Below are 14254 nucleotides of genomic sequence, written 5' to 3'. Positions count from 1 at the left end.
CCCACAGCATAATACCTAGGCCATACCAGTGATGTACATGAACCTTCTATGATATGTACACTTCTCTCTCTCTCTCTCTCTCTCTCTCTCTCTCTCTCTCTCTCTCTCTCTCTCTCTCCTCCCCCCCTCCCTCCCTCCCTCCATCCCTCCCCCACTTCCCCCCTTACACTAATTGTGGGCCAGTGAAGCAGGATTCGTCAGAGAACATCATTCACTTGCTGACCCCGACCCCAGTCAGCATGCTCCCTACATCAACAGACTCTTTCTTGACAATAGGATGGTTGAAGTAGGATACATATACATTTAACAGGCTTTGGAGCATGTGAACCAACATGATTTAGTCACCACAAAGTGGTCCTGGCAGTTACACATGGACCAGTAGTGGCTGCAAAGTCTGCAGTGATCTGCCTAGAAGGGAGATGTCTGTTCGTTTTTGCCACTAGGGCTTCATATCAATCCTTTTCTGGTGTGGTGGTCTGTGTACAGCTGCCAGCATGTTTTCACATAGCATGTCCATGTCCACCTCCAGCAGCCTTTTTTAATTATGATATGACACTTTTGGACAAACCCATTACTGTGGTCACAATAGTGACTTTGCTTGGCTTTAAGCCGTCCAGTTGCTTGTCCACAATCATAAGCAGTCAAATGATGTTTTCAGACATGTCATACCACAACCACCTTTCATCAAATGTCATACTGCATGAATTGTCGACTGCATGCAGAATATTCGTGCACAGGCTTCACCGCAGTTAACACTTCCTGCTCTCTACATTTCCTTTTACTGTCATTGGTCGGGTGCTCTGTAGCAGTTGTTAGTTGTTTCACAACAATTGGTAGTAGCAAGTGTCAGTTGTTCTGTAGCAATTATCAAGCGGTATATTGTTTTATGTATTTTGGTGCTAATGCTACAATGTTAAACCTTGCACATTATCAAAAAAGGTAGATTTATTGCTGTTTTACAAATGTTGATGGATGTGTTAAAACTTAAAAGGCTGAAAAAAACCATATAAAAATTATTTTTGTAAACTAAAAATCATTTATCCACACTGGAAAAAATTTTTAAAAAACGTTTTCTTGCTGACAAAAACTTGCTCTCATGTTAGGACTGGGTTATGGGTTGATTCCAAAATACTCTCTAATGCCTCTCAACTGCCAAAGAAGAAATCAAAAAGACAATTTATTTATAAATTGCTCTTTGAATTTTGGGTAGCGGTGGATAATGAGTTTTCTGCACTGAAAACAAAAGCATTTCATATAATCTTACCATTTTGAATGTTCTACCTTTTTGAAACCAGATTTTCTGCTATGCAAGACTGGCCCAAGAGTGTCACTAATTATTACTAAACTTATTTTTAATTTAAATGATTTTGTAGCATTGACACAGTCTTATAGAGGATGTGTTATGCTTTGCTTTCCTTTCTGTAAATCAATCAATTTTTGAACACACATTTTCTTTTTTTCCAGTAAGACTATGCCCTGCATTTAGTGTTTCGTGTCTCCCTAGGGGGGACACACCACTCAAGTTGAGAATTGCTGCTCTGATGCACTACTTTACTCAGTATCCATTCATTTCTTTTTCTTCTTTTCTGTGTTTTACTGCCACCTTCCAATTCCCATATGGTATGACTTTAGATCCACAGTGTCATCTGCACACAATTCAGGGCTTCATGACTACGCGGATCATTGGTGCAGCATCTAATGCCTGATCATTGGTGCAGCATCTGATGCCCGACATTCTTCCTGTCAATGTAATTATTCCTGCAGCTTCAAATTGATAATACTTGCTCCCTCACCATCATGTATTTGTTTGTGTGTGTGTGTGTGTGTGTGTGTGTGTGTGTGTGTGTGTGAGAGAGAGAGAGAGAGAGAGAGAGAGAGAGAGAGAGAGAGAGAGATATTTTCTGTAGCTTCCTGTTCCACATGTACTTCATTGAATGCAATATCACCTCCCCCCCATACCACCCATCTCTTTCCTTATTCCAGCACACAAATGCTGAACTAGCCTAAGCCAGTTATAACTGCTGCCCCCTATCTTGATACATATCCACCCATCTGAAATGTAATTCATAGTCTCTCCTTCGTAGCACCTCCTCTTGATCACCTTGGAGCTGAAAATTCACAAAAGTATGTACTGGTGACATTAAAAACTGTATACGACACCCGTAGTTAGGTGACAGTACTAAGCAATTTATTAAATGTGGAATTGACTCATTTACTACGGTGACTCGTTTTTACCCTATGAAAAATAATTAGCACAAGCTTACGGATATGCAGGCACGATCACAATGGAGAAGTTTTCAGTTGTATCACAAATTGGACAGTTCACATTTATCTAAGAAACAACAAAGCACACATTTATCACAGTCCCTTTTCAACGCATAATTACGCTTTGGTGGTTCATTTAAATGAGTCCATCATACGAATTGCTGAGTCCAACAATAGTTCAATCTGTTTACGATTAAAGTTCACACTTTGGTAATCGAAGTTCAATCTGTTTACGATTAAAGTTCACACTTTGGTAATCGAAATATGCTTCAGACACAGTGTTCACTGATTATAAGTACAGTAATTATGTGGAAGTTTTTGTGCTTTAAAATTCTTGAGTTCTGTTGTAACAGGAATGCCTGTTCTTCCATACAGTGTGTGCATAATTTTAGTTTGAGTAAAATTGTAAGAGCACTTCTGACATAGATGACTGACTGTTCTGGGTGACGCCCAACTACTTATAGACAGGCTCAGAGCAAACTGTTATTTTGAAAAATACATAATGCTTTGACCTTTAGCTGGGTTAGAATTTACTGATTTTGTTGAAGTACAAGAATCAATAGAATTTTAGATCATAGAAAATGTTGCTGGCTATGAATCGTAAAAATAGACACATTATTCTTCTTCTGCTTTGTGATTCCCTTCATTTATGTGACTAGACACTGTATTGCAAATCAAAATGAATTTATGAAATTATTAATTTTTAAAATAATCAATTAATGCTGTATGTCAAACTGTACAGAAAAATTATGGAAGCAAAAGTATATAGTCGAACTCAGGAGTCGGACAGTGGGTCTGACAAAATCTGTGATGGAAAATGATATTGCTAATCAAGTTCTAGTTTAATTATTGTGAAAGATAATTAGGTTAGGTAATTTAAAATACTTTACAAAAAAGTTGGAATGTGTAACTTTTAAGTAGTGCCTGTCATTTTGCTCAAATATGCTGATTAGTTCACAAAGTTTTACACATCTTGAACTATAGTGATAACTTCAGTCAACTGTAATTTTTAACTAACTGTGCCATAATGAAAATCGATTACACAAATGAATCAGAACACTTGAAATAAGAGCCTGAATGATAAATTCAAGAGAAATTTGATCTAAACAAAAACTTGAGATTTTCAGGTAGGTGCCACATATTGAAAGAATGACTTTGTTTCCTTTTTTATCATTAGTGAATAGAACTATGGAAATCAAATCCATCTCCTAACACTGAAAGCACACCTTTGAGCATACAAAAATTTAAACAAGAAAACAAGTAACAAATAATAATACAAAACATGGAAAGCAACAAGCAAGCTGATTGTCATGATCTCACGGACACAGTAATGAAACTTAAGGCTGATTTTGATGAAAGAACTCTCATCTTTATTCCATAGAACTAGCTACTACAACAAATTATGAATTTTAGGAGAGTAATGAATTTAATTTTTGGAATTAAGTAGAGTCTTGGCATGTGGCGGTACTGTTCAGAAACAGGGTAAACATTAGCAACAGATTACAATGTTTGACGAAACAACACTTGGAACTTTACATCTCATACTTGAGCAACATACATCATTAGACCTTGAATATAATCATCACCAAAGATATTGTTGGAGCAACATTCATATCTTGTAGTTCCACAATTAAGCACTAAGAACCATTAAATTAAAATCACTGTACAGGAAACCTGTTGTGTTATGGCAGTTCGGGAGTTCACTGGGTAGCATTTATACCTCGTGCCTAATGACAAGGTAAAATGTGCAGACAATAAAAAGAAGAGATATTAAAGTTATGAAGTGAAATTGACTCATCTGGTGGTGAAGGGAGCCAGCACGGGTGGAAAGGAATTTGTTTCTGGTCACACATGGTAGTAAAGGGGTACCAAAACAGCTGGACATGAAATGGGTAAAATAGTCAGCTTGTATTTCTGGTACTTGCTTATAACTACACTGAACTGTTGATCACTGCACTTGCTTATTAACCCTGTGCTTATACTGGGGTGGGGGGGTGGGGGGGGGGGGGGGGGAGGAGGATGACAACCTAGTGTCCGGAATGAGAACCGTTAAGTTTTCTGAGAAAGTGCAATTTAAACCAGGGTGTGGAAAACATGGTAGAATATCTTTTGTATACCAAATTGTGAGAATTTATGGTAAACTGATTCCAAATATGGAGCTTCACTGATGAAACAAACTCCAGTGATGTGCCATAGCTAAGATCACAAATCACATGATACTGTGAGAGTTGTGCTGCTGAGAGCATGACTGTGAGATGTTGATGTGTTAAAGAAGGAACAAAGACTGAGTCTCATAAGCACATGGCGTCTGGAAGGCATGGGGGCAAAGGTCTACACACAGTAAAAGTTGTTACTGATAGGACCTTTGCTGGCCGCTGATGTTTGGTGAGTGCAGCACGTCATCTGCTGCCATCAATGGAGACAAAAAAAGATGGTCACCACAATATTACTGGGTAAACTTATTGAAAATTAGATCAAATTTAACAAAACATCCTCCTGTTTTCTCACCCATTGATGAGCATCCCACTATCATAATGTTTTTAGGTATTTTTCTCTTTGATCTAATTTTGTCTTGACATCAGTTTTAGTTTGATTTTGTCTTTTGCTATATGCCCTACTCCCTCAGGTTTCACCTTTTCCCGTACTTCAACCATTTTGTTCTCTTTGTCATTTTTTCCTTCTCTCCTGTTTTTACCCGTTTGTTTATCCTTCATTGTGGATCCTTGCTCCTTCCATCTACATAAGTACAGAAAAGTTTCCCTATCCATAGCCAGGACCTACTTCCACATACGATTCCTGCATTGTTGCCCTGTTCATGGAATCGCCCCCAAAAGGCCTGACTATCAGATTACGCATCTTTGGCGAAAACTCCTCCTGTCGCAGTGACCTCTATCTGTTCAAATTATGTCAGTCCACAGCACTCGTCAACCTAGTCTTACAAAACCATATATATCAAATGCTCCTCTCTGTCTGTAAAATTCTCCTGCTCAGCAATCCCAAATTCCTGCATCCCACCTTCCAGATTGAAAGTCTTGTCCTCCATGGACCTGAGCAGCATGCCCAATGCCCCCTCAGAAAACTCTGTTAACCTCCTACTCTCACCTTGGACTACCACTCCCACCACCTCTACAAGAGCCTCCATCAAACCACCACCTCATCCTCTCACATTCAACAAACCCTGCCTCGCAGATCTATTATACAGGGTATTTATCACATCTTCAGAAACTGCCTCCCACCACTTTACTGAATGCAGAACTAAACAGACCTGAAACACTGTCAAGAAGCTTGCTTCTGAAAGCCTCAGTTGACTGAAGTATTAAGTCTTTTCCATTGGCCTTACCTACTGCCCACTCCCAAATTCAGTCATTTTGAGATTGTTAAGGATCTTCTCTCCTTCTCCCAGTCCCTACAGTGGAAAAACTTTTTTGCCACAACCTTACCAATCAAACTCAATCCAAAACCAATATTGAAGCTGGCCTAACTCAGTTCACTCCTCAATCCAACAGTGATCTGCCCCCCCCCCCCTTTCACTGCCCCAAATCAACCCCTCTTAACTTTCTGAAATTTCCTAATGTTTAACCTTGCCTCTTCATCCTTTGTAAACCCTCGTCACTGGTTTTGTAAAGGCCTCGTCACTACTGCTGTGGAGGCCGAGTTGACACTGTTGTTATGGTAGACGGAGTTTGAGAGTTTGTGAAATGGCTTCTGAAGCAGTACACCGCTAAGACAATTACTCCCTGCCACTATTACACAGCTATGCCCCAGGGTCAGGTAATAGGATAGGTGAACAAAGATTCTACAGAACTCCAACAGATTAATAACAAAGTCACACAAATGATTAAAAAGATGTACTTATCTTTATGACTTGTTGAATAATGAATTCTGCAACACTGCATGTAATATAACACAAAAAAGGGTCTCAGTGAATAAGTGCAAATAATCACAGGTAAACTTCACTGTACATAACAAATTCAATTTACAACTGCCTGTTCACGTCTAAGAGTTCACTAAATAACATTCCCTGTCTAAGTCAGCCCTGGATGATGATCTATAATCAAGTGGGTGAGACCGGCTCTTCCATCTTCTGAGTAGGCTCCTGTCTGTTGTCATCTGGCCATTGGAATATTGTATTTGGCCAGCATTTGGCTGAGGCGAGTTTGATATCTTCATCCTCAGCACTGCCCCCTGGCACTGGTGGAACTGGCACAAGTGGCGAGTCTCTATAGCACTGGCACCAGCTTGCATTTTTTCATCTGTGGTGCTTTTGCCCTGTCTGTGTCTTGTTCGGATGACACAGCACCGTCATTCACCAAATCCCTCAACATGGAAACCAACCCCACATCTGCAGAAAGAACAACAATCGATCACCTAAAAACTGATCCTGACCTTTTAATACTACTTGCCAACAAATCCTCCACCACTGTGGTTATGAAACGCAGGGACTCCACCAGCTGTCAGATATGGCCACCTCCAAACCATGCCACACTGACCCCATTCCTGAAATCCAGCAGGATCTCCAGTCCCTCCTCAAATCCTTAGGTCCATCACAGAACCTTTCTCCTGAGACTCTCTCTCTCTCTCTCTCTCTCTCTCTCTCTCTCTCTCTCTCTCTCTCTCTCTCTCACACCTCACTGCCACCACTCACCACTCCCCACACTTCTGCCTTCTACATGCTTTGTAAAGCCCATGAACTCAACCACCCATGAAGTGCCATAGTGGCTGTTTACTGTGCCCCAAAGATAGAATCTCTACACTCATAGACCAGCACCTTCAGCCTGTTCTCTTATCCTTCCATCATGTATAAAAGACACAAACCACTTTCTCTACCAACTCTCCACAATTTCTGTTCCTTTACCACCCGGCACCCTGCTTGTCATTGTCAATGCCACCTACCTCTACACTGACAACCCCAGTGCCCTTAGCCTTGTCGCTATTGGACACTACCTTTTCCAGCTGCTGTCTGTTCCAAACCTACAACCTCCTTGCTCATCACCATGATCAACTATGTCCTCACCCACAACAAAAGGGAGTCAGGCCCCAGCAAATGGAGACAGTGGCCATGTGTGTGTATATGAGCTTTGTGATTGTGTGTGTGTGTGTGTGTGTGTGTGTGTGTGTGTGTGACTTCGTTTTCAGAAGAACGTGGTGTATATCCCCTGAGACAACTGAGAAATCTGGGAATTTTTCATTGTTTCAGTTTTCAGTTAAATTTTTGTAAATGTAACTGCCAAGATATGATAACTCTAACAGAGAATTTTACTTTAGCCTGCTACTGCAGCAGTAAAAAAAAAAAAAAACACAGATGTGAGAATAACATCAAAATAATACTTAAGTTGCAAAGAAAATGTGCCATTTATAACAACAAAACACAGTGCACACACAAGCAGTTGCCAACAGCAAAATATATCGAAGGCCTTAAGACGAAGACTATGCAATACTTTGTAACAATAAACTGCTTTTGATGAGCGTGACATCACAAGTGTTTACATTTCTAAAGGGTCCCATACATGAGCAACAGATCGCAGTGATCCATCACCATCACACATGATACAGTGGTATCCCTCTTGTGATTTTGAGTTATTTATGACATATTTATACACATTATTAAAGTTTTTAACTTCCAACCAGAATGACATACTGTAATGTGAAGAGCAAATTCTAATTTAAATGTTCAGGACAAATATAATATACAGTTATTTGTCATTTCATACAATCTAACCCTCCTTCGGACAATTTATAATGGGTTACAGTAATCGGTAGGGCTGCTATTGACAGCTTCTCTGTAGATGCCTCAAGTACATTGTGTAAATACTTGCAGCTACATTATAAGACTAGTGAATAAAAAGGAATTCAAGACTAATAAACATGATGTGAATTGTATTCATGCACTGGAAAAATGTACAAAACCCATTTGGCAGCAGTGAAAAATGTAATACATTCTGTAAAGTAATCTACAGTTCCCCAAGAAAAGTGTTTCAAACCAAGTTTAGTAAATTATAATTCTCATTTATTTTAAATTTATATTTTGCAGGTATTCCTGTGGGTATGGATATCAGCCGCTGCTGCTGCTAAACATGGCAGTTCATTTTCAATAGCAGAACTTCTTGACACAGTGACATTCATAATATTGATTGAAATTGCTTGGCAAATCACTCATGCACGGGGCGTCAAGGGGAGTAACCAATTACAGGTGACATTTTGTTTGACGGATCACAGTGATCCATCACTCATGTGTGGGGCCCTTAACAGATTGTGGGGAAATATTGAGAATTGGAGTTTGAGAACCATTTCTTTCAAAGTAAATTTCCTTTCATGCAAGATGAATTATGTTACATATGAGAATTGCAATGGTTTTTGTAAATCACAGAGCGTTTGACTCTCATTCGAAACTTAACACTTTGAGGACTAGTCATATAGAAAAGTTTCGGACCCAGAAAACCAGCCATTTGTGCCATTACTTAAAATTGTACTTGCACATTTACATTTGATATATCCTAAAGGGTAACACATGCTAAAAAAAGACCAATATTTTATGCGAAAGCTTTTCTTGTAGTTATACATTACTGTATGTATATTAATTTAAATGTTTAACTTTTCCTATTTGTGTGTTCGTGCTACTTAACAGTGATGTTACTATTAGCTGACTACATCATGTGTCCTATGCTCTGAATATCTGCTGTTATTAGCCTGGCTAGATCAAGTGACTTGAGCTGTGATTGGCTGTGGAAAGCGCATCACGGAACACAATCTCAATTTCAGTGCTTCGGAAGCTATCGTGATGTGTTTTGGAGAATTCACATTTATACTTTTGTAATACGAAAATACGCAGTGTAGGTGTTGTGACGCATCAAAGATCTTTACAAAAAGCATTGGTTTTTGCTGGGTTTTGTTTCCTAAAGTGCCAGGAAGTTTTACGTGGATGTATAAAACCATTGTCATTCAAAGGCTTGATAAGTTTTAAAACTCTGAGGAAAAGTATATGATCACTTAACAAAGAAAAAGTGTATTTTCACCCTGGTAAAAGTGAGTTTTTACCTGGAGAACCGAACAAGATGGCACAGTGGTTAGCACACTGAACTCGTGTTTGGAATGACAATGGTTCAAAATACCATCTGGCCTTGCTGATTTAGGTTTTTCGTATTTCCTTAAATCGCTTCAGGCAAATGCCGGGATGGTTCCTATGAAAATGCATTGCTGACTTCCTTCCCCATCTTTCCCTAATCTGACAGGACTGATGATCTTGCTGTTCGGTCCCCTTCCCCAAAACCAACCAACCAATCATCACCTAGATAAAAGTGTATTTTTAACTGGAAAAATTTGGGGATTTTTTTCCTTTCTCTTCGGTGTGTATACCCTGAAGAAGGCCTTTTTTGTCTGAAGACTAAATGTTTAGCCGTCTCTTTCATTGTGACATATCCTCTGTGTGATGAGTAGCAATCTAACCTTTACATATTGTTATTATTCCTTCCTGGAATTTCTATTGTTTGATTTTACTGTAATTTTATGCCGGCCATTGTGCCCGAGTGGTTCTAGGTACATCAGTCCTGAACAGCGCTGCTGCTAGGGTCACAGGTTCGAATCCTGCCTAGGGCATGGATGTGTGTGATGTCCTTAGGTTAGCTAGGTTTAAGTAGTTCTAAGTCTAGGGGACTGATGACTCAGATGTTAAGTCCCATAGTGCTCAGAGCCGTTTGAACCATTTTTTAATTTTATTTTCACATCTTTATTTGTATTTTATCTCCTTCTCCTAACTTATGTAAGCTGAGCATGCATCTGCACTCTATGCTGACATAGTCTATCTTGCTGTTATAAGTGTGATGCAAAAGCACAAATGGCAGTTAGTACTTTGTGACCTTGCTGTGACATGTTACTGTGTAAAAAGCTGAATGAGTATGTTTTCTCTATTATGTATGCTCCATTTTATCTCATGTTTTACAGTAACTATTTGCATTTTATCTTTTCTGTTCTTTTTTAGTTCTGATGTCTGATTTCATGAAAATAACACAGCTATGAACCACTTGCAGCTATCCTCTGCCTGTGTCTGGTGAGGTTGAATTTTGACCCTTAATTTGTGTGATTAATTCATCAGAAACAAAACTCTTTTTGAATTGCATTTTATAGATATCTCCCCCATTCTAAGAGTAGTACCATGCATGTGACAAAGACTGTCAGTGACATCCTCTGTTTTCTGTTATGTCTGCCAAGTGAAACTTTCTAATATACACAATCAAAGGCTTTTGCAAAGTCACAAAATGTACCAGCCCAATAATTTTTCTCATTTAGCCATGTCAGGACCTCATTTCTGAAAACTTGTGTTGCTTGCTGTATGGCAAATCCATTATGAAAGCCAAATAGTTAACAAGTTCTTCCCAGATAAGTGAGTCAACGTTCTGTCATGGACCATTGTCTCAAATATTTTTGGAAAAGCTGTAAAGATGGAGAGACTGAAAAAGGTCTAAATTAGAGATGGTTTGCTTATCATCACTTTTATAGCTGAGTGTTGCTACAACATACTGTGTTTCAGTCTGACAGAAAATGTGCCCCAAGTTGTTCATTGATTAAAAAGGGAGGTTATGGTAATTCTGTTACGTAAGCACAGGATTTTAATATTCTATTAAGAACAGCCACTTTTCTTCTGTCATAATTCTTTCTGTCCTCTGTTCATCTCATTTCCCATTAACCTGTCTTTCTCCTTAATTTATGTTTGCTTCTCACTTTGTCCTTACCATCTCTGGACGGTAGCTGCCACAGTGGTTACTAATGTACCATCTTTGACCTCTTCTCTCTGACACTTTCTTCTTCATCTTTGTGTAACTTCATTCTCACTACATACACCGAGTGAAGTGGTGCAGTGGTTACCACAGTGGACTCACTTTTGGGAGAACAGGGGTTGAAATTCCCATCTGACCATCCTGGCTTATGTTTTCCATGAGTCCCCTAAGTTGCTTAAGGAAAATGCTGGGACAGTTCCTTTGAAAGCATGTGGCCAATTTACTTCCTCATCCTTCTCTAATTTGAGCGTATTTTCTGTCTGTAATGAGCTTGTTGTTGAATGTAGGCTGAACACTAATCTTCCTTTCTTTGTCCTTACTACAGGTGGGTCTCTTCCATCCTGGGATTCAAGTGGCATGGCTTTCCTTTTTAACCACCCCCATGTATTCCTCTTTCCTCCCTGACAAAGAAACTATTAGTTCAGAAACCTGGGTACTCTGTTGCTTGTATTTTATATGTGTGTATTGACAGTACTATAATTTTCACCTTCCTGAAGGAAATTTCTGGTAAGCAATTTTGTGTCAATATATGTTGCTTTTCTTGACTGATCGTAATACATTGTTTTTCTTGACTGAATTTTTCTTTGGTACAATTAATATTCTCAATATGAAGATATACTCATTGCTTGAATTCCCCTTCTTTTCCTTCCAGGATTAGCCCATATCTTCATGAGCGATTTGCAACTGCATTTAATGCCCCCCCTGTTCGACTCGTGTCAATCAAAGGAAACCATTTTGTGCTGATAAACAGTATGGCAATGGAAGGTGATGGGTGCTTCCTTTGCCGCCCAGCAGAATTGCAACTACAGAGGATCTCAAGTAAGATATGACCAAGTGTAGCAACAATATTTTCTGTAGCTGACTGATGTGTGCCCCATAGAAACATGCAACAAAAAAAGTATTTACACAAGACTTCAGGCTGTTGCTCTTTCTCTAGCAGTACACACATTCACAGACAACTACTCAAACACCCAACACGCACATAAGCAGCTGCGGTGAGAGCGATGCCAGATGGTAGATAAAACTGGGGAAAAGTTGTAGCGCAGTTTCTATGGATTCAATTTTTTTAATGTTTTAGAGTTAAACAGACATGCAGATTTCAAAACTGTAGTTAGTTTTCTTCTATGAGGTCAAGTTTCTTTTCTTGGCGCCTGATGTGAGTGTGTCCACTGTTCATGGAATGAAGCATTTCTCTGACTGGCAACAGGAGGGTGAATGACACTGCAGTAAATCATTGACAGGTTCGTATTGTCTAAACCACTTCAGTTACACTTAAGATACTGTAGCGAGATGTTTGCTCTGATATAGTGAAGCACAATCAGATGTGGACTCAAGAGTCCTTGTTTGTATACAGTGTTTAGTTTTTATTTATATGTGAAATGAAATCTTTCCTTATGTCGGCTTCTGGTAGTTCATGTCATAAGTGCTTCAACAGCCATGATTTGTGTTGCTATATATGTGGCAGTTTTACTATTCCACAAAAGGAGAAACATTGCACATTTGCCTGGCAAACCTATTTTAAAGCAAAAATTGGTGATCAAAATAATCATAGGTCCCCTCACAAAGTGTGCAAGAAGTGTGTCAATAAATTACATATTTGGATGAATGGAATACAGGATAAACTTCGATTTGGTATATCTGTGATTTGGCAGGAGCCCAGAGAATCTCTCAAGTGATTGTTACTTTTGTATAGTGAAGAAGTCAGGATACCATAAGCTAAACAAGTGTAAAATAGAATATCCTAGTTTACCATCAGCTATACTTTTAGCATAGCAAGTACAAGAGAAAGTGTGCTGACTCCCTGCCTGTTAACACAGGCAGCATAGGACGGGTGGCATGCCTGCAAACTATGAGCAGCACTGTCGCTTGAGACCTAAGTTCATGCGGTTTTGCTTTATCTGTAGGTGTGTTTCGCTGTTGTCTGTGCTTATTTTGTGAGTGCATTTATGGTGTTGTGAGTGAACATTGAATAGTTGAAGTCTGGGATGAATAAGTGGTGTTTAGGGATACAGTTACTCGTATTTGAAGAAGGATAAAAAATGCCAACGTGTTTTGTTCCAGTGTGCAGATCTGGCTACCAAGAAAGTAAAGGTAAACATTTTTTTAGACCTCCAAAAAATGAAGTAGAATTTGCAAAATGGGTCAGAGCAATTCCTCGGAAAGCAGAATTCTAACTCATAATTGTTTCGTGTGTGATTCACATTTATGTGAGGAACTTATTATAAAATCTGACGTGTTTATCATCGAAGGTAAACAAGTTAAAATTCCAAGACAAAGGTGGTCTCTAAAATCAGGGGCAGTTATTCATTTATTTCAAAATGTACCAAAATATCTATCGAAAATATTACACAAAAGAAAACTATCTCCAGAACACTCACAAAAGAGTAGCTGCTGTAAAGAAAATGTCCAACAAGTAATTCCAATGTTTCCCAGTGTTTCATCTGTTGAGGAAAATGTATGGAAGGTACCGTGTGCAGTGCTCATTTCACTAAAGAGAACATTAAACTGTAAGAAGCTGGAAGTTGTGCAGTTACATAATAAACTAAGAACAGTGAATACAGAAATCCATCTGCTGCAAAAGCAGCTCTCAGACGAAAAGCGTAAGACAGCTCAATGAAATCTCCTAGATCATTCCACACTGAGTAAGAAACAGAAAATGATAGTAGACACTATGATAAAGAAATGCTAATTAAAAAGCACTAAGGGAATGTGGTATGATGACAAGTTTCTTAAAAATTTAGTTGCCCAAAGGATACAGACATTGTTTGAAGCATGGTTTGTTGCCACTTCCTTCTGAAACACATCTTCGAAATGTAGTAAAGGGTCTGAAATGCTCATATGGAATCAATACACATGCTGTGGAGGCCATTAAGAATTATTTTCTGGAAGAACAATTTGAAAACAAAAGCTTAGGTGTGCTGACTTTTTGTAAAATTAAGCTTCAAGAAGAACTGCAATTTAATAACAATTCCCTGAAAGTTAATGGTTTCATCAATTTAGGAGAGTATACTCCGGACGACTGTAAGAATAAACTTACCAATCATGCTCTCATGTTCATGTTTGCTCCTCTGTTGCATAACTGGATCCAACCTGTTGCTGTGTATGCAAGTCGCAATGCAACTCCAGGTGACGTCATCCTTCAGATATTTATTCAAGTGATTATCCAGCTGGAACAAGAATTATTGCATTCACTTGTGATTGCAGTCCACAAAATAAAA

The 14254-nt window shown here is 38.9% G+C and overlaps 1 protein-coding gene across 2 annotated transcripts in view; it reads left to right on the top strand.

The window, feature by feature from the left end:
- The window catches only part of LOC126191028 (metallophosphoesterase 1), a 149251-nt gene that overhangs the window by 93106 nt on the left and 41891 nt on the right, over positions 1-14254 (top strand). For both annotated transcript variants that reach the window (XM_049931731.1, XM_049931732.1), the window contains one exon: positions 11689-11855. In XM_049931731.1, the coding sequence (XP_049787688.1) occupies positions 11689-11855 (167 nt within the window). The remainder of the gene's footprint in view (positions 1-11688; positions 11856-14254) is intronic.

The sequence above is a fragment of the Schistocerca cancellata genome, chromosome 6 (assembly GCF_023864275.1).
Source record: "Schistocerca cancellata isolate TAMUIC-IGC-003103 chromosome 6, iqSchCanc2.1, whole genome shotgun sequence".
Taxonomy (NCBI): Eukaryota; Metazoa; Arthropoda; class Insecta; order Orthoptera; family Acrididae; genus Schistocerca; species Schistocerca cancellata.
This window is presented reverse-complemented; position numbering and strand designations above follow the sequence as displayed.